This window comes from Girardinichthys multiradiatus, chromosome 8 (assembly GCF_021462225.1).
Source record: "Girardinichthys multiradiatus isolate DD_20200921_A chromosome 8, DD_fGirMul_XY1, whole genome shotgun sequence".
Classification (NCBI taxonomy): Eukaryota; Metazoa; Chordata; class Actinopteri; order Cyprinodontiformes; family Goodeidae; genus Girardinichthys; species Girardinichthys multiradiatus.
In genome coordinates, this window is record NC_061801.1 from 6,123,560 (window position 1) to 6,144,258 (window position 20,699).

At 41.7% G+C, this 20,699-nt stretch overlaps 1 protein-coding gene across 1 annotated transcript in view; it reads left to right on the top strand.

The window, feature by feature from the left end:
• grk3 (G protein-coupled receptor kinase 3) overlaps window positions 1–18,206 on the top strand; it is an 84,655-nt gene extending 66,449 nt beyond the window's left edge. Inside the window, exons 14-22 of the mRNA XM_047372398.1 lie at window positions 571–678; window positions 3,050–3,116; window positions 8,987–9,087; window positions 9,362–9,428; window positions 10,588–10,683; window positions 11,582–11,744; window positions 11,828–11,964; window positions 13,680–13,793; window positions 13,874–18,206. Of these exons, the coding sequence (XP_047228354.1) occupies window positions 571–678; window positions 3,050–3,116; window positions 8,987–9,087; window positions 9,362–9,428; window positions 10,588–10,683; window positions 11,582–11,744; window positions 11,828–11,964; window positions 13,680–13,793; window positions 13,874–14,035 (1,015 nt within the window). The 3' untranslated portion in view covers window positions 14,036–18,206. The remainder of the gene's footprint in view (window positions 1–570; window positions 679–3,049; window positions 3,117–8,986; window positions 9,088–9,361; window positions 9,429–10,587; window positions 10,684–11,581; window positions 11,745–11,827; window positions 11,965–13,679; window positions 13,794–13,873) is intronic.
• Window positions 18,207–20,699: the final 2,493 nt, after the last annotated feature.

The window sequence follows — 20,699 nt, forward strand, 5'->3', positions numbered from 1 at the left end:
CAACTCTGCTGCTGGTTTGCAGTGTTGTGTTTAAATGCAAAGTGGAGTCAGCAACTGTTGTTTATTTATAGGACTCATGGCAGTAAAATAAATGTGCTTGCAGGGATAAAGGGACCAATATTTTATGTATGTAATCTTCTGCAGAAATTCAAAAGCAACAAAAGGACATTTTTAGGGAGTTATGTTAGAGCTGTGCCACTAAAATATCTGGTCTGGCTTGGTAAACTCAGGGTGGTTTTGACCAAACTTATATTCAGGTTCTGAAAATCATTGGTGAAAAAGAAACAGGCTGATTTATTAAAACATTAACGAGTTAAACACCTATCTCTGTTCAGTAAAACTCATATGGACTTGCACATATAGCTGGCATCTGATTTTCATGGCTGTTAACGAGTTTTAAATAATTTCCTTTCAAACCAAATTGTTAGAAATGATGTTTTAGATCCAGTCAACGCCAGAATCCCTTATTGTGTCATAGAGGAACGTTTTCTCCACTTGAACAAATCCTGTTGTGTTCGGTTCTCCTATAAATCATGTGTGGAACTCAAAGTTGTTGTGTGTTTGTCACAGTGGGACTCATGGCTACATGGCTCCAGAGGTCCTTCAGAAGGGAACAGCGTACGACAGCAGTGCAGACTGGTTCTCTTTAGGCTGCATGCTCTTCAAACTTCTCAGAGGGTAAAAGCTCCATCTTTCCTCACTGCTCTGATCTTCTTAACTTCTCCTCATCTTCCTCCTCTTCCGTGCTCTCCACTCCCTCCACATCCTGACGTCCTGTCTGCTTTGAAACCTTCTGGCGCTCTGTGCAAACCTCTTTGAATTTGCTCACATCCTCTTCTCTCTGAGTTCCTCTCGCCCGCCTGCCCGCCTTCTGTTTGGTGTGTGTTTGATCTTGTTTGTGTATGAGAGCGAGTGTGTGTGTGTGTTTGATCTGGAGTGTGTAAATGCCAGAGGTCTGGTCCCAGCAGGCTGAAATCCAGGTATAAGGTGTGTGTGTGTGAGGTGTCTTTCCATTGATGTTTGGATCCATGTGTTTAAAGAGGAAGGGTTTGTGTGTGACTGAGAGGGAGACGCTGGCTGGATGTCTCCAGTATGAGGAAAAATAGAAATAAATTTTAGTTCTAGGATTCTTTTTTTTTTTCTTCATGTGAAAGAAAGTAATAATCTCTTAAATCATGAATTCCCTGTAAATGACCATATTTTATGGAAAGCTGAGTTAACTTTACTAGCCAGCCACACTGAGACCTGCCAGACATTTAGAATCCAGAAATCCTTAAATAAATCCTGCCTGTCAACCTGAAGCAGGCTAAAAGCTCCCAGATATCAACACATCTTGCTTTGATTTAAAGAAATTGTATAATGAATGAGAAGCAAAGCTCTATCAGTCAAGAGAGGGTTGCAAAGTGATTTCTATGGCTTTGGGTCTCCAGAGAACCACAGTGAGAGCCATTATCTTCTATTGGAGAAAACATGGAACCATCCCACGGGTGTCTGACCAGAATTACTCCGACTCATCCAAAAGGTTACAGAAGAACCCAGAACAACATCTAACGCACCACAGACCTTGCTTGCCACAGAGTCAGTGTAGAGAAAATGGCCTCCACTGGAGACTTCTAAGGCCACTGCTGACCAAAAGCAACACAAAGTCCCGTCCCACATTGGCCAAAATAATCGTCTTGAGGAGAAAATATTCTGTGGACTGATGAGACAGATGTGGAGTTTTTGAACCCGCGTCCTGTTGCATCTGGTGTGAAACAAACTCAGCGTTTCAGAAGCGCATCAATGGCAACAGCCAAACATGGTGGTGGTAGTGTGGTGGTCTGGGGCTGCTTTGCTTCTTCAGGATCTGGACGACTTGCTGTAAGTGAGGGATTCATGAGTTTTGCTCTCTATCAGAATACCCTGCAGCTGATTGTCCGGCCAACAGGTTTCGACTTTGAGCTAAAGTGCACTTGGGTTATGGAACAGGACAATGATCTAAAGTACAGAGCAAGCTCCACCTCTAGCTGTTCATACTTGAATACCCAGATCATAATAGTACCTAGGTTGTTGGAACAAGTTGCTTTTGGAGACAGTTTTGATGCCACTCTATATTCATGGTACTTTGGCAGAACTGGGACGAAGCCTTCTCTTGAATAAGAAGCGACTCTGGACTCACCTTCTTTTTCAGACTATGGATTTTCCAAGTTTCCAAACAACAAGAAGGAAGTTTCTTCAGGAAACATACGTTTGAAGGCTTATGTTATCCATTTTCTTACTTCCTGCAGCATTTTAGTCAGTCTGTGATGTTTTTGTTGGACAGAAGTGGCTTCTTTGCTGTCTTTATCTAAACATTTTTGTCCCGCTGTGCATGCAGGTGCATTTATATACCCACATGCTTCCAATGTTGAGCAAGCCATGCAATGGTGGCAGCTCACTTCTGAGTAGGAGTCTGTCCTGGTGCTTGCTGAAACCTTCTTTACTGCAGCCTCACCTTGAAGTTCTTACTGATCTGGAGAACGTTTTTTTTTTTTTCTCCATCATTTGTTAGCAGCTGTTTTCTTCAACGTGAGGGCATTTTAATGCAAAGCAAGGATTACTCCACTCTTTCCTTTCGGGGTAACCATTGGCAACACAAGACGACAATTATTTCAAGCACATGGATCCCTCCATCATAGCAGTCTGTTGGTAACCTTGATAGTGATTGCAGCCGGACTTCCACAGCTTCATCTGTGCAACGAAGTTAGTTAGCACCAAACAGTGATGGAGCAGTGGTTAAAGAAGCTTCCTTTCAGGTTGTGATCAGTCTTATCCTCCACATCTTAGAGTTAGTCAACCTGTACAAATTACCCTTCCTGAATTATTGGGCTGTACGTTTTAAATTTGAACTAAGAAGGTTGGAACGTGATATGCTCTGAAAAGAACTTGAGTCAGTGGTGCTGTGTGTGTGAATGTGCAGCTGTTTTCTTCCCCCTCACCATCTTCACACGTTCCCCTCACTTCCACGCCTTCATCCTGTTTCCACTCATCTTCAGTGGTGTCATCAGGGTCTCCTCTCTGTCTTCTTCAGGCACAGCCCCTTCAGACAGCACAAGACCAAAGACAAACATGAGATAGACCGCATGACGCTGACCATGGTAAGACACATCCCTGCAGCTGCAGATATACCCTCATTATACAGGGATCCTTCTCTGTGTAAACGCACTATAAAGCAATATGAGTCTCAGGTCTGCTTTGCTTCATTCCAAATGCACACAATTGTTATGGACACTTGTGAACAACTGATGCGAGCAGACTCCAAGGTTGCTATAATCAAGTTTAGGTTTGTCCTACAGATAGAAATGTGTCCATTGTCCAGCACTTACTTGATTTTGTGTTCACTCTCCTGTGTCACAGGAAGATGCAGGCGATGAAAGGATCACAGATAAAGATCCAGATACCATCTCTGGGTCAGAGGCATTTTGACTGCCCCCAAGGCAGCTAAACTGTCCAAATATCATTTCTACATGGATAGTGCAGGGAGAAAACAGTCTGCTAATGGTGGATGTTCTAACAGAAAATATGTCTAGGTTCCCCTTTTTCCCCAAATTTTAATATTATGCCTTACAAAGGTATTCACACCCCTTTTTAACTTTTTCTATACCACAAACTTCAATCCATTTGGTCAGATTTTAAGGTCGTTGACCTACACAAAGTAGTGTATAATAATACATGGTTTTCTAACTTTTTTATTAAAAAAATATATTATTTGTAAATAAAAAATAGTTGGGCATGATAACTATTAGGGAAGCTGATCAAAGTGGATGGGGAGATGGATGTAGCCTGAGATTAAGACAGAGGGTCAACTTCCAGCAAGATATCAAGAACTCTAACTATATACAGCCAGAGCTACACTGGAAGGATTTAGATCAGAGAATACTCATGTGGTAGAATGGCCCAGTTAAAGTCCAAACCTAAAACCAATTGAGAATCTGTGGCAGGACTTGGAAGTGAATGTTCACAGAAACTCTATCCAATCTGACTGAGCTTTGTTGATTGACAGAGCAGCATGGGCAAGAGTCAGTTCTGTCTGCAGATGTGGTAGGCTGGTAAAGACCCCAAAGACTCGCAGCTTTAGTTGCTGCCAACGGTGGTGCGTCAAATGCAACTGAATGCAAAGGCACACCACACTTTTCAGATGCCTATTTAAAGAAATGGAAACCATCTATTGTTTACCTTCCATTTTTTAATCATGCAGTACTTTGTGTTGACCTGTCACCTAAAATCATAATGGTGTTTGTGTGTGCAGGGTTGAGGGTAAAGACACACAAGTACAAGTATGTTGTGTGTTGTCAAATTAAGGTTTAAATTTACATATACTACTGTATGACTCCTGATTTTAAAACAGATCCTAAACCAATCCGTGTACTGCTGTATGAACAGGTGTAAACACACTCGGCATACATAACACAGCCATTCAGATCCATCTCATGACTGTACTGTACATTCAGATGTGTTCTGGGAAGGTCTGAAGCAAAATAAGTTCCTAACCGGCATCCATGGAAGAAAGAAAATCTGCTGAGCGTTTTTTTCTTCTTCAACAAACTGTATTACAAAACCATTTCCCGCCCCTTGACAACTGAGACAAATGGAGCGGAGCATTAGTTGCTCGTCCTGCTTTTCCTTTCTCAGATGAGCCCTGTTGTGTTGCGTAATTATTTAAATGTGTCAATACTTTAATTTTACTCAAAGGGCCTGTGTCCAAATCCATAGTAATGACCAGCTCACTAGATATCCTGCAGGAGTTTATAGAGCCATGAGTAGACTTACTGTTAATGTTATTGTTGTGAAAACAGGGTTTCATTGCATTATAAGTCTAATGACTGGTCAGATTCACTGAAGGAAAAGCTGAAACCATCCACAATTTAAAAGAATCTAGCATCACCCTCAGAACAATCCCTGTGCATGTGTAGCCTCTCCGAGGAATATGCTGCCGAGCCTTTTTGATGTCATGGACCACCCTCAGGATGAATGATATCCATTGAGCCCACATGGTGACATATGTACTTTCGCCCACCTCTTCTGGCCATCCTCCCCCTCTCCATTCACACTAAACACAGAGTGTTTAGTGATGAGTTGCAGAGTGAAGCAGTACAGCAGCTTTGCCAGCGCTTGTGCTTCCAAAGTAGAGCTGCTCACCCCTGTTTGCCAGAGCAGGACCTCTAAAGAGAGAAAGTATTATCTTTTAGATCGCAATAAATCCAGATTAGGATTTAAATCCAGCTACTCAATCTGGTTTATCCACTAATCCTGGTCTGGGTGTGTCTGTGTGTAAGAGAGATGGCTGGCAGCGACTCTGTGAAAGACTGCAATTCAACACGAAGTGGTCTAAAAATACACCACTATAGGTCTTTGTGTTTATTAAACATGATGGAAGACCTCGTTGCATAAACAAGACGGAAGCAGACACCTGGGGAGACCGAGACAGGAAGAGATGGATGGAGCAGGTCCCAGTCGCTGGCACCTCCGAGCTCTGAAACATCTCCATGCAGCAGATAAAATCTGTCAGCAACAGGCAAACAAGCTGCTGCAGAGATACTGTAAAGGGGGTGGAAACAGCCTGACAACCTCACATCCAGGCTACAGTTCACAACACTACTGTAGGAAAATAAGTGATTTGTTTTCTCAGTGTGTGGGACTTCTATATGTTGCTTTTTTGTGGCGGCCAGGTGTGTTGGTTCAGGGCGATGGGCTCAGTGGGAGGACTGGTCACCTTGCAGTCAGAGATGGTGGGTGTGTCTCTGGTGTAAAGGCTTTTAGTGGTCAGTAGGACTGGTCACTATATACATTCAGTCCATTTACACTTTAATAAACAGGAAACACAGCTAAACCTCAACTATTTATTCATTTTGTAACATAAATCAGACCTTGATTTTTAATTGATTGGTGTAAATATTTTCTATAATTGAACAAATAAAACGGTGGCGCAGTTGGTAGCACTGTTGCCTTGCAGCAAGAAGGTCCTGGGTTCGATTCCCGGCCTGGGGTCTTTCTGCATGGAGTTTGCATGTTCTCCCCGTGCATGCGTGGGTTCTCACCGGGTACTCCGGCTTCCTCCCACAGTCCAAAGACATGCCTGTTAGGTTAATTGGTCACTCTAAATTTCCCTTAGGTGTATGAATGAGTGTGTGCGTGGTTGTATGTGTGTTGCCCTGTGATGGACTGGCGACCTGTCCAGGGTGTACCCCGCCTCTCGCCCATAGACTGCTGGAGATAGGCACCAGCTCCCCCGCGACCCACTATGGAATAAGCGGTAGAAAATGACTGACTGACTGAACAAATAAAAATGGCCTGCACTAAAAAGATTAAACCGTTAAGTTAATATTTAAGGGCATGACCTTTTCCAGCTGTCACTGCCAGCCAGCGGTGTCTGTACTTCACAACGCGACATCCATGTTTGCGTTGTGAAGTACAGAAACTGCTTCCTGAGAAACTGCTTAAATTGTCCCGGTTTCGAAGGGTGGTGTCTCCACCCTGTGGTGTTCAGATCTTTCCATAGACCAGGGCCTCCAACTCCCTGACCTGCAACTTTTCCATGTCTGCTTCAACACACCTGAATCAGATAACTTTGTGATTGGCAGGATTTAGTGATGATGATTCAGCCTTTGCCTTTAGGTGCAGGGACCAGGGATGCATCTAAAACCTGTGAGACGGCAGTCCTCAAGGACCTGAGTTTGAAACTGCAGCCACAGAAGTTCAGTAGTATTCAGATCTGGTCTCACAGAGGTCCTGATGAGAACAGATCAGTATGTCATTCTCAGCCATTCCTGAACTGTATGTTCTGGGCCATAACCCTGTTGGCTCATGGGCTGTGACTGAAGCTGGGCTATTTGACTCTAGACAGCAGTTGTGGGCCCTGGATGCCGTTTTCGTGTTGAGATTTAATTGTTCCCTGCATAGATTAAAGGTTTCCCATATCAGATACAGCAAAGCAGTCCTAAAATAAACTCAAACCCCAGTCATGTTTCACAGTTGTTCTGGTGTTCTTAAAAACTTCACCCTTCCTCCTGTTATCAAAGAGCTAAATGTGACTGGCCTAAAGGTTCCACTTTTCTCATCAGCCTAAAGGATATTCTCTCAGTCTCTCGGGCTCGTCAACATACATTTAGATGAATTTCTGAATTTCCTTTGTTTTTCTCATAGTAGAGAAACCTACCAAGGGTCTTCTTCCATGGAGCCCATTATGTTTAAAAATAATCTGGGTGGTTGCATTCCCACAGGTCCACATTCTGGGAGAATGGCTGCTGTCATCTGAACCTGAACCTCCTATTGCTAGCTGTGGTCAAAGAAACATGGGGTTGCTTGAAGATGGTCTTGTAGCCCCTACCTTTACCTTTAACATGGATATGTAGAATCTTCTTTTTGAGCTCCTCAAACAGAAGCCAGTCTCAGCGTGGTGCACACAGCACCATGTTTGTTCCCTATATATTGGCTGAATCAGCTTGAAGGTGCCTTTTGACACTGTTTAAGGTTAAAGACTTAGTTTTGAATGTTTTGCTATTTTAAAACAACCTGCAAGTACCAACCCAAAAATGTGAATTGTTCAGCATAAGTGGGGGTTTTGTAAAGATGCATCGGCCATAAAGAACAATTGGTCCACCTCTACCTAATGACCTGTTTAATTGGTTTAAAATGGAAAGTGAAAAAAGATTGCATGCCTTTAAACTGCAACCCAAATAAATGTCCTGCTCTGGATGAAGATGCAGCTGGAGCTCCACAGTAATCCCATTTTAATGTTTGATTTTAGGGATCTACTGTTGCATCGCTATAATCCACAGTAATGCTGCCTGATGGATTAACTTGGCTCTAACACCTGTCTACTTCTCCAAGCGCGATGAAGAAGGATGTTGACAAAAATCTGGGAAACACTAATGCAACTGTTTAAGCTGAAACCAGATGTTCACACACCCCACATAAAACAGACATTTCCTTTCTTTCATTAAATCAGACAAAATGTTTCCTTTTTGTTTTTTTAGGTCAGCCATGATTAGTAAAAATAAAAGCTAGAAAGAGATAGGTTTAGGGAAGTTTATATACAATTAGATTATTCTGTTTTAAACAATTTGGGTAATCCCAGGTGATAATCAGATAGCTTTGTAGGTTCCTGAAAGCAGCACCTCATACATACTGCTTCCGTATGAGACATGGAGAAATGAAATAAAATCTGGAGGAGATTAGTGAACCTCCATGGGTCTGGTTCATTTTTGGCTACAGTTTCAAGATGCTTGGAGGTCCCACATTCATCTGTTCAATTACAAGCTGGAGTCCACAGCTTGGGAATGTCCAGCCGTCATTCCATTAATTAAGTAGACCCGAGCTTAACATGTTTTGGCTAAATGACTTGATGTGGACAGAACATTATATGGAAATATTGAAGCAACTCAGGACGTCAGCTAGGAAGTTGAGGCTTGGACAACAACCCCAAAAAGTCCACCGAAAAAATTACAAAGTGCCTGAAAGTCAGTGTTTTGCAGTGTCCATCACAAAGCCCTGATCTCAGTCCCAGAGAAAATGTGTGGTTAGAACTGATGAGTTGCGTTACTAAGATAGCCTACAAGCCCCAGTTATGCCTTGAGGAATAGGGCAAAATCCTAGCAAGCTATTATGAGAAGCTTGTGGAAGGTTACCCAAAACAGTTTCCCAAAGCCATGCAGTTTAAAAGGCAATTATATCAAATACTGAGGAAATGTGTACATTTCTAAGTTTTAAGGATGACCTAAAACAGGTGTTTAATCTGATTTAATGCAAGACTGTGGAAAAAAAAAAGGTTTCATCTCTTTATATAGCTTATGCAAATAACTGGTTTCAACTGTGTAGTCGGGTTTCATTCAGTAACACTTGTTTCAGTTCTCTGTGGGAGCAGGTGGCTTGATGTTTTTTTCTTGCAAAGCAGTAATATATCCAAAGGATGCGGAGCTTTCATCAAATAATGTCTAACTCCTTCCCCTTTTCTTTCTGTTCCCTGCAGAATGTGGAGCTACCAGACTCGTTCACCCCAGAGCTCAAAGATCTCCTGGAGGGGTTGCTGCAAAGAGATGTGTCCAAGCGGCTGGGTTGCCAGGGTCGAGGGTATGACAAAAACACGCATGACATCTCTGTTGAGATCCGCATCAACATGCAGGCAGACCAGCTTACCTGTTAGCTTTTGTAGGATGGGGCTCATTAGGACTGGGTGAAATTAAACTACTTCCTTCAGGGCTACTTCATTCAGTGCTGTCATTTTACATCTGGCTGTTTGATGGACAGGATGAAGTTGACTCAGAGAATCAATGTGGGCAACACTGCCACCTTGTGTTGAAATGAAATGTAACAGTTAATCTGTTTCTGTGTCTCACGCACGCAGAGCACTGGAGGTGAAGGAGCATCAGTTTTTCAAAGGTATCGACTGGCAGCAGGTGTACCTGCAGAAGGTGAGTGAACTTCATCACTTCATGTTTTCAGCTTTTGGTCCGTTTCCTTTCATTTGCTCTGAGTTATTGAGACTGACGTTCATTTCCACCAGTTACTTTATTATTTGCACTTTGTTGCACTCAACTTATAATTTCTTGAAGTAAAGAAATGTTATCCACAATATCCATCTCTCTCTCTCTCTCTCTCTCTATATATATATATATATATATATATATACATATATATATTTATATATATATATATATGTATATTTATATTTAGATTAGATATATATACAGCAGTGGCGGATGCTGGTCTTTCAAGGAAGGGAAGCTCAATTTCAAGATCGCTGATTTGCTCATTTCGCTGACCGTCCGATGGGCGGGACAAAGCCCAGCATTGAACTCACTGTTTAAAGCTGTGAAGCTGCGGGAATGAATGAGAGGAAAGCCGCGTCGTTACCAGAGATAAGAAGCTGATTCTGAACAAATGTTGAGCGCGTTGTAGCGCATATTTAGTCAATGACATGAACACACAACAGTATATATTTGATCAGTTATTTTTTGACATTTTACGGGAAGCTGAGCTTCCCTTGCAGTCTTAGAGCAATCGCCACTGTTATACAAATATAACTGCATTTCTCTCTCTGTCTGTCTATCTATCAATATCTATATCTATATATATATATAGATAGAGATAGAGATATATATATCTTTATAGATATAGATCTATATCTATGTATCGATATAGATATATGTATTGATATATTTATATAGATAGAGAGATAGAGAGATAGATAGATAGATGCATGCTGTGTTTCTGGGTATATCTAGGCCATTGTTTTTTCAACCCTGGTCCTCAAGGCACACTGCCCTGCATGTTTTAGATGCCTCTCTGCTGTAACACACCAGATTCTGGTGACTGCGAGTCAGCGAAAGCCTGGTAATCCGCCATCCACTGATACCAGGTGTGCTGAAGCAGAAAAACAAACTGTGTTTGTCAATCAGCTTAGGTCCAGTCAGGAAACTGGCATTAAACCTGCAGTGAATTGGGGTCCCTCACTGTTGTTGCCTTGTTGTTACTCTTGCTCTCTGTTTCTTTCTTAGCCATTTCCATCTGTGCTTATTTGTGCCCCCACCCCATGACCTGACAGTTCTCTCTCTGTTCTCCCTGCTGCAGTACCCCCCTCCTTTAATCCCACCCAGGGGAGAGGTAAACGCTGCAGACGCTTTTGACATCGGCTCGTTTGATGAGGAGGACACCAAGGGCATCAAGGTAAAACAACTCCTGGAGCATCCACATGCTACATTTATAATCCTCTTATCTTACACTGCAGCTGCTGGCAGGACTTTGAGTATCCATCACTGGACACAGCTTTTACATTTCATAGTCAGATACTCCTGGCTTAGCCTGAAAGCAGCTAGGCTGCATGCTGGTGTCTCAGAAACTTCAAGAGTCCTCTATTAAGGTCTGATCAAGATAAGAGTCAGAAGGTGTCTGAAAGAGTTTTAGTTTTCAGCAACCTGTTGATCATGCTTAATATAAAAAATTAAAGCAATTCAAATCCATTGTCAAAGACTGTTCTGTGGCTTTGACAAGGACACAACTGATTTTGAGTCCCAACCTTACTCCACATGTTACAGTTGTTTGTTTATGCTGAAAAGCCGTGTGTGTGATCATTATGAAACACCGATTTTAAGCAGGTTTTATATTTTGTGAAAAACTGTAGCGCCCATGATACACATGAAGCAGCAGCTAAGAAGATATTTACCCAATTACTGTTCTGATGTCAGTATTTTATTAACAAACTGTCAGAAATCTTTACTTTAATGTAGTTTTTCAATTTGCAAGCGTAGGATATCTGACAGTAATAAGTTATGACACGTAATACAAAATAAGCAGAGAATAAATTAGTTTTCAGGCAGTTTCCTACCTGCTCTACAGCTAACCAACCTATCTAAAAAGTCATTGTTTTAATACTTAACTGTTGATAACCAAATTAAGGGTTAAAAGAAAGCAGCAGGATTCGGACTCTGAAGTCGGCACTGATGAAGTGGTTGACCCAAGAGGTCCAAGCTTCGGGCAACATTCCTGGTCTTTATCTTCAGTCCTGCTTTCATGGTGACGTTGCTACTCACCATGCTGCTTTGTCTTCTCTCTGTCTCTCCTGCAGCTGCTGGACAGCGACCAGGAGCTATACAAAAACTTCCCTCTGGTCATATCGGAGCGCTGGCAGCAGGAGGTGGCCGAGACCGTCTACGAGGCGGTCAACTTGGACACGGACAAGATAGAGGCTCGCAAGAGGACCAAGAACAAGCAGCTTGGCCATGAGGAAGGTAATGAGACCAGCCTGGGAAGTGCTCTCCACAGTTTGACCAGTTCTCTCACATTCTAAGTGTGTGTCTGTGTGTGTGTAAAGACTATGCTTTGGGGAAGGACTGTATAATGCACGGCTACATGCTGAAGCTGGGGAACCCATTCCTCACTCAGTGGCAGCGCCGCTACTTCTATCTGTTCCCCAACCGAGTGGAGTGGAGAGGAGAGGGCGAGTCACGGGTGAGTGTGCAGTCATGTTGCTCTTCATGTTTACACTGTATGTCTGTTTTGGTGTCAGGCTGTTCTGTCTCTCTGTGTGAGAATGTCGTTTGTCTTTCTGTCCGTTTATCCCATCTCACCTCTGAAGGAGAAGTGGCTAAAGCCTTTAAAATTACTTAAAGACAGGGTGAGTGTCTCTGCTGTCTGTGTCCACAACATATCCACACCTGTGGTTCACCTCCCTGCTTTCTACTTAGCAGTACATGTGTTTCCTGCTTCCACTTCCTGCTGCAGTTAGATGAAGAGCAGCCTTCCCTTAGTGCTGCCCAGGAGCTCACACAGCTCTCTGTCCTGATAGGGTCTCTGACATCTTTAGCTTGCAGCCTTTCACAACCTGTGGTGTCTTCAGCAACAAGCTGTGAGTGAAACCAGATTTAAGCCAACAAGGTCTTAGAACTAAACTTGAGGCAGAAGTCTTATTGCTTTGTCTTCGAGCCTCTTTGTTCAGGGTTCCTACACTGCCTGGAAAAATCGGAAAACAGTAGACTATTTTCCTGGTCTGGATACATGTGGAAAAACAGCAGGGAATGGGAAATTATTTCCATGTCCAGACCTTAGCCTATGTTGCTTGTGCTAAATGTTCGTGTTCTTCCTCCTGGCAGATTTAATATTATTTTCACTCCATCAAGAAGTTTGTTTCTGATAGGAAATGAGACAGATTATAAAACAATGAAGTATCAATTAACAATTTTGTTTTTAGTTTATTTAAAAATGGCATCTCACAAATATGCATACCCCTCTCAATACTGACCAAATAATAAAATAAAATAACAGTGCAAAATCTTGATTACAACAGTCAAACTATTATTATATTTGCTGAGCAGCTTTTTACATGTTTCCTCTGGTATTTGAAAAGTTACCCTTTGAACTCCAAGTGTTTGAGGTTGGAAGGCCTCCTTGCCATCACCCTAATTTGTAGCTCCATCCACAGATCCTCTAACAGATTCAGTTCAGGACTCTGGCTGGACCGCTCCAAAACCTTAACATTACTTCAGAAGAAGAAACTTTGATTTGAACCCACGCCTGCCAGAGATATTAAAGTAAAACTGAAAGATGACAGGGGAGCTGTTTTTAATCAGTTCTGTGCTACACCACAACATTTTGTGTGCATGTCTGATTTCATGTGAAGAAGCTCTGTTAGTTGTCCCTTTTCTCTGCAGATTACAGTTGTGTACTCCAGTATGCAGAATTCTGTGTTGGCCTGTCATTTATAATTCCACTAAAATGTGTTGAAGTTTGTTGAACCATGACAAAATGTGAATAGTTCAAGAGGTAGCGCTGCAATATAAAAGCTAGCTGTTCATGCCCACACATCTCTGGTGTATTTAGATGTTCCCATTTCATTTTAACCTTGAACTGGTAGCGATTCTCTGCAAAGTGACGTTTTAAAAATGATCAAACTATAATTGGTCTGGTAAATCCTGCCTCTAGTGTAGTGGGCTCAAATGTTGCAACAACTCGGCAATGTTGACAATGATGCTGATGATGAGACCAGCTTACTGGTATAGATTTATTTCTGTCAGAACGTGAGGAACTGGGTTGAGATCAGGCATGTCTTACAAACCAGCACTAGAACTGCTTTCACAAAAGATCAGCTCAGGCCTGAAAAAAATGGCTGCCTTACACTTGGCATCTTTCATGTTACCTCGTGTGTGATTGGTCAATTTTGTTCACAGCAAAACCTGCTTACCATGGAGCAGATTGTGACGGTGGAAGAAACGCAGGTTAAAGACAAGAAGTGCATTCTATTACGCATCAAAGGAGGGAAGCAGATTGTTCTCCAGTGTGAGGTGGGATGCTTCTTTCTGTTGATCCTGACTAGTAAAGCTTCGATGAGCCCAAGTGCTGATTTGTTTTCTTGCCTTCTCAGAGTGATCCTGAGTTTGTGCAGTGGAAGAAAGAGCTGAACGAGGCATTCACAGAAGCACAGAAGCTGCTGCGCCGTGCCCCCAAGGTGATTGGGAAGGGCCAAGCCGGCACGGTGGAGCTCTCCAAACCTCCCCTCACACACCGCAACAGCAACGGGCTGTGAATAAAGGAGCGCACACATTACTATATATATATACACATACACATACATACACACACACACACAAACATGTAGACACACATATACTCTGGGCACCACCTCATCTCTACAAGACATCAGCCCCAACTTCACCACGACGCCTCGCAGTGTGTGTATGGACTCACCAGCCCCTTACCCACACTGCACACCGACATGACGACGATCAGAGGAGGTTTCCGTATTTCTTTTCTGTTTCATTCACGGAACTCTGTAAGTCACAGGGAAACAGGGCAGACTAAGGGAGGGAAACTCTGAACACAGAACCTCTGCATGGATGTGATGAGGACTGTTGACCTGGTCCTCTATCATCCCTGAATCTCCTTAGTCCCTCCATCCCCGACCCTTCGCTTTGACTGGATCTCCCGGACAACCTGAAAGACTTTTGCCAAATGAAATAAAATGTTAAAACATCAGACCAAGCAGGAGGTCCAATCAAAGGAGAAAATTCCTCCTCCCGCTCCTCTTATAGAAGGCAATTGAGAAGGGGCGGGGTGCTGCGGGGAATGTAAAAACAAACGCACACACACAAACATTAAGAAAAGAAAATAATCTGCTGCTCTAGTGTATTCTGTCGTCCCTCCCTCTTATCCCCCTTCTCAGTTACTGAAGTGTGCAAAGTGCCAACATTGATATTTTACTTGAGTCACCTGAGTGGCCGGGAGGAGCCGCCCCTTCCCTCTAGACCCTCACAGAGGTGTTTGTTGGCGGCAATTTATCATTCCAGGCTTGAAAAACAGGAGGACCACAAACTCTACAGATTGGCTCCTGTGCAGCCAGTTTCCATGGTGACCGGGATTTCATTGGCTGTCAAACAGCAACGGGTTGCCATGGGAACCGTGAAGACCAGTGTACCTGGGGATGGGTAACCATGGACTATAATGCATGTAGGCCTGCAGGAGGACGGGGCAGCAGCAGAGCGGGGCATATTCAGTGTATATAAGCAACCCTTTCTCTGTGCATCTCCAATGTTTTAGTCCAATGTGTTTGCATTGTTGGGGAACCTCTTTGTGTGCCTCCCAAGGCTTTCCCCATAGGGGGACGTGGCTATTCGTCCTCTTTTCTGCAGAGTGGGTGGGGGTGCGGGAGAGCAGGAGTGGAGACAGCTCTCTGTCAGGTGTCAGTGCTGAGTTACCTCTGCTGGGCTGTTTTCAGATGAAGCCATCACAGACACACACATCCTGGTTGGTTTACAAGTTCAGCCAGTGTTGGCAGAGTGAGCACAAGGTGGACAAACAGGAGCTGAAGCTGAGAAAAAGTTTCACTAGCTTTTACTCTCTAACCTGCATCATAGAATATCTTCATATGGTATCTAGAGACCGATCCCAATCTGGTACATTTATGTCAATACCTGGACATATCCAGCTCAAATATATTCACCATATTAGGTTCACGAGACAAGATTTTTAGCAATATTTTTTGTAAAACTAAAAGTTCCCTTTTTTGCTTTTGTTTTCCATAATAGTTTAAAGGTTTCACAAATCACCAACACTTTTAAGGAATTTGTAATTGGTTTGGAAAATTTCAGTCCAGGTTTTGACTGGGCTATACTTAGTTTTTTATGCTTGTCTAGTTCTAAGTTGGTCCCAAAAAAGAGATTGATGCTTCTTTTTTGGGTTTTCACAAACAGAATAAACGTTTTATAGTTGACATTGTGTTTGAAAAAATCTGAGAGTAGAATTATCATGTTCAGGTTTGATCAGCCCAAGTATTTTAGATGTTGAACTATAAAACAATCAAATACAGTCCAAGCTATATAAGAAGCTGCCAAATAACCTTTTAGTTTAGCATCTGTAGAAAGCATTAACGGCTAATGATGCTAATAATGCTCCCTTTAACGTTAGCTGCTATCGATGCTTTGGCTAAAAATGCTAACTTCATCTTTAGCACCTTTAGCTGTTAACAATGCTACCTTTAGCATCATTGTTAGCTAGCAGTTATTCAGTTGTAGTTCTCTATTGAGTTCCAACAATGCTTCTACATTAGCTATTTAAAAGTGGCGTGAGCTTCTTCAGTGTTGACAGCCAGCGCAGCCAGATGTCTTTATTAGCTGACTCAAGTACTATTTCCTTTTCTTTCTCACTACAAAATAAGAGTTTTAAACACAGCAGGGTCTCCAGGAATATTGTTTCATTTTGACATCACCAAACCTCATGGCTCAAGCTGTCATTACGCCCCCACAAAAATCAATTTTTTTCCAGTAAATAAAAACACCCCTTCACCAGTAATGACACTCTTCGGTGTAGAAGTTGTTACATGAACATTAAGTTGCTTTATTTGCTTGTTCAGTATGTTGCACTCAAGCAAATGATGTGAAAATGACATTTTCTAACCACATGGAGGATTGAAGCAGAGCCTTCTCTCAGGTCCAACTAAATCAAGTTCGGATTTTTCAAATTTTTGCCTGTAATTTTCATCCTCAATCTCGTTTAAAAACATCAGAATTTTAAAATGTTTCACTCGATTTTATTTTTAGTTAGGAGTTTTTTGGGCCTTTGAATTTTCAATCATTTAATAAGCATCAGTTGCATGTCTTAACTGTACCAAAGACTGGGTAAACTTTTGTTTCTGAAATACTGCACGCAGTTATAAAAGCAGGAGTCATCTTGCTCCTGCAGCTGTTCAGTTTGAAGTTATCGTCATATCTGGAGGAAAAGGAAAGGTAAGAGAGGTGAAGCTAAGATTCAGCTCATTCAGTCGGCTTACAAAACAACACATCAGCTGTCTGTTCAGTTCCCATTAATCAGTGACCCCGTTCAGATGGGGCTTAAAGATATTCAGCACCGGTTCATTTACTGTTTTTCTTATGCCCCACGGGTGAGGGACGGGGTGTCACACAATCGCAGTGGTAGAGGATGTGCGACAGAAGGAGGAAGCTATTGTCATTTCAGGGCTTTTATTTTTTTATGCAGTACAATGTCCTGGTCTGGGGTGTTTAGGAGTTGCAAGATTCAGTAAAAAAAGGGGTGATTTAGGTAAATTGTTGCTTTTTTGTGATGGCCTTTATTTTTCAGGGGGAAATCTTATCGTGTAGAGATTTTACCACCTTTTATGGTGTCTTTATTTTTGTAAATCAAAATGGCTTTTGTTTTCATTGAACGTTCTGTTATTGCACATTTTAGCCCAACGTGTTACTTACCAGTTGTTAAATGTGCCAAATAACTTTTTTGTTTTCCAAATGAACGAGTGGAACTAACCGAAAAACTGGATGATTTGATGCTTCTCAGCCAAATCGTTGAAAATCCACTCAAACTTTTTAAGGTGGACGTTTTGTTGGAAGGACACAAAGCTGTGACCAAACATTTCTCCACTGGTGTTTGTGTGTCTGGTTGTGTGTTCAGGTCTGCTTTTCCACCATGGTGCCGTGTGGATTCTGAACACACCACACGGTTCTGTGTACTTGTTCCTGAAAGTTTTGGGGTTATTTTTTCCCTCTGCACTGTATGTCATGTGAGTTTGAAAGCATACGTGAGCCTCATTAACACCTTGTATACTCATCCGGTGGACGTTTTACTTTTTCCTGCCGCACACAGATTCTCTCGCTCAGACACGCTCAGCACAATTTAAAAAAGGACAGCATATAGGAAAAGTATATATAAATATATGTGTATATGAAATGACAAAATGCTCTAGGTTTATTTAAAAGATTTAATGTAGAAAACAAAATGAACTTGAGGGGAGGTTGGGGATGTCGACGTGAGTATAATTGTTTGTGATGATGACTTCAGCTCGAATCTTGCACATAAAGACTTATTAGAGATATTGTACCTGCAAGTTCCAGATGATTATTTTTGTTCAGACACCAGACTCTGTGCTTTTTCATATTTATTGTGTGCACGTGGAGCCGGTTTGCCGCGTCTCCCCTCCACACGTTCAAGCTTTCATTCAAGGCTTCCTTTAGAAAATCCCCCAGTTTACACCCATCTGAAACTCTTCTTGTTTTCACACGCCACGAACACAAATACTACTGCTTTTGGGTTATTCAAATTAAGGTAAAAACAGCCTGACTGATAATATTATTCAGTGAATATTCTAAAGTTTATTTTGTTTCAACAATTCTTTTGTTTTTGAGTTAGAAAGTTGCGTGTTGGACTGCTTGTAAGAACAGTTCAAGAATAAAAAATTCTTTTTCTGTGTTGCCTCTTGTCATGTCATATTTATTTTGACCGACTGATTAACCCGAAGCATTTTTGTCTCATTTCCTCATGGTACCCCTCCCCCTGTGCCTACAGTTAACATTTTCCCTATCTCCTATATACAAGTTAAGGAAAATCAGCAAGGATATGTTACATAGGCATACATCTAATGTGCATACAGTTCTGTTTATTAGTGTCCTGTCTGGGCAGCCTTGGTAAATTCAAAGATATTTTATTAATCTTGAAGCGAAATTAAATGTAGCTCTTATTATGCAGGTTTCTTCAAAGAGCTGTTGTAGATGCTGATGGCTGTGGGCAGGAAGGATCTCCTGTAGAGGTCTGTCTTACAGCAGATCTGAAGAAGCCTCTGACTGAAGACACTCAGTTATACAACATTCTCATGAAGAGGACGATCAGGGTTCTTCATAAAATGAACATTATGGGTCAGGTTGCCTAGCTGTGTCTGAGGCAGATTTGCTGTGGTGGAATGTACAAGTACATCTAATTACATTTGTGTCCTCAAAATGGTACATTTTTATCACCATTCCAGTGGAAAAAATTTAAACTGTTATATCAGTACACAGAATATTTTTCAGAGTATTTATTTTAGTTTATTTTGAGAATTATGGCTGACAGCTGATGAAAACTCAGCATTCACTTTCTCATAAAATGGTAAATAATACATCAGATCAATTTAAAGGATCTTTAATGCAGAGAAATAGACCTGCTTAAAAAGCATGTCCATGGTACATTCAGTACTTGGTCTGGGTGTGGCATGGAGATGGACCTCTGAAAGGAAGCCTAGGCTTCTTTTATGGTGGCCTTCAGCTCGACTCTATTGTTGGTTCTGGTGTTTCTCACCTTTCTCTTCACAAGGTCAGGTCAATTTGCTGACCAATCAACTGCATGGAAAGCTTCCTACAACCTCTGGAAATATTTGCAATTTGGTTGAGGCAGTTTTCGGACCTGGATATGTGTGGTTTTGCACACACTGCAGCAGGGAGTTTGGACCACTCTTCCATACAGATCTTCTCCTGGGCAATATGGACTTTCAGCTCTGTTGAAAGATTTTTGATTGGGTTCAGGTCTGGAGACTAGCTAGACCACTCCAGGATCTTGAGATGCTTCTTATGGAGCCACTCCTTAGTTGCCCTGGCTGTGTGCTTTGGGTTGTCATGCTGGAAGACCCAGCCATGACCCATCTTCAATGCGTTACTGAGGGAAGGAGGTTGTTGGCTAAGATCTCCAAATACATGGCCTCATCCATCCTCCCCTCAATACATTGCAGTTGTCCTGTTCCCTTTGCAAAAACGCATCCCCAAAGAATGATGTTTCCACCTCCATGCTTCACAGTAGGGATGGTGTTCTTGAGGTTGTACTTATCCTCCTTCTTCCTTTAAACACGGCAAATGGAGTTTAGACCAAGAAGCTCCATTTTTGTTTCATCAGACCGCATTACCTTCTCTCATTCCTCCTCTGGATCATCCAGATGATCCTTGGCCAACTTCAGACGGGCCTGGACATGTGTTGGCTACAGCAAGGGAAATTGTGTGCGCTGCAGGATTTTAATCCATGTGTGGACGGGTGTCTTTTATACAGATAACCAGTTCAAACAGGTGCAGTTAATACAGGTAATGAGTGGAGAGTGTTTCTTAAAGAACTAACAGGCCTGTGAGAGCCAGGGTCCTTACTGGTTGTTAGGTGATCAAATATGTATGCAATGAAATACAAATTAATTACGTAAAAATCACAATGTGATTTTCTGGGTATTTGTTTAGATTCTGTCACTCACAGGTGAGGAGTACATATGATAAAAACTTCTACATGCTTAGCAAGTAAGAAAACCTGTAAAAATTGGCAATGTATCAAATACTTGTTCTCCCCACTGTATCAAGGACTCATATGAACTTCATCTCACATCTTTGATTTGGGTGAGCCTCTTTTTTTCTATGCATGTATGTATATAGTCATATTCAATAAATTAGAATATTTTTGAAAAGTTAATTTATTACAGTAACTTCATCACGAAGTGAAACACTTTATATAGAATAGTTTCACACAGACTGATGATTTCAAGCCTTTATTTCTGTTAATTAAGATGATTTTCTTCTTGCAGCTTATAAAATCATTAGATTTAAGATCAGAATATTACATCAGACCAATAAATAAATAAATTTTTATTACAGAAACATGAGCTTAATGAAGAATATGGTTAATATCTACCTAGTGGTTATTTAAAGGTGCTTTTAATCTGACTAATGAACCTCGTTGGATCACATATTTTAATTTATTGAACATGATTGTACATGTATGAAAGTGAAATATGGGAAAAAGGCTCGAGAGACCTTGTCATTGCTTCATGGATGCACACGAAGTTGATCTCACACTTAATTTGGGTTGGCTTGATCACCTTCTCCTCAGAGATGTCAGATCTATAGAAATAGAGGAAAACCAAATGGCCTGTGTAAGAATTATGATTATTCATTAATATTTAT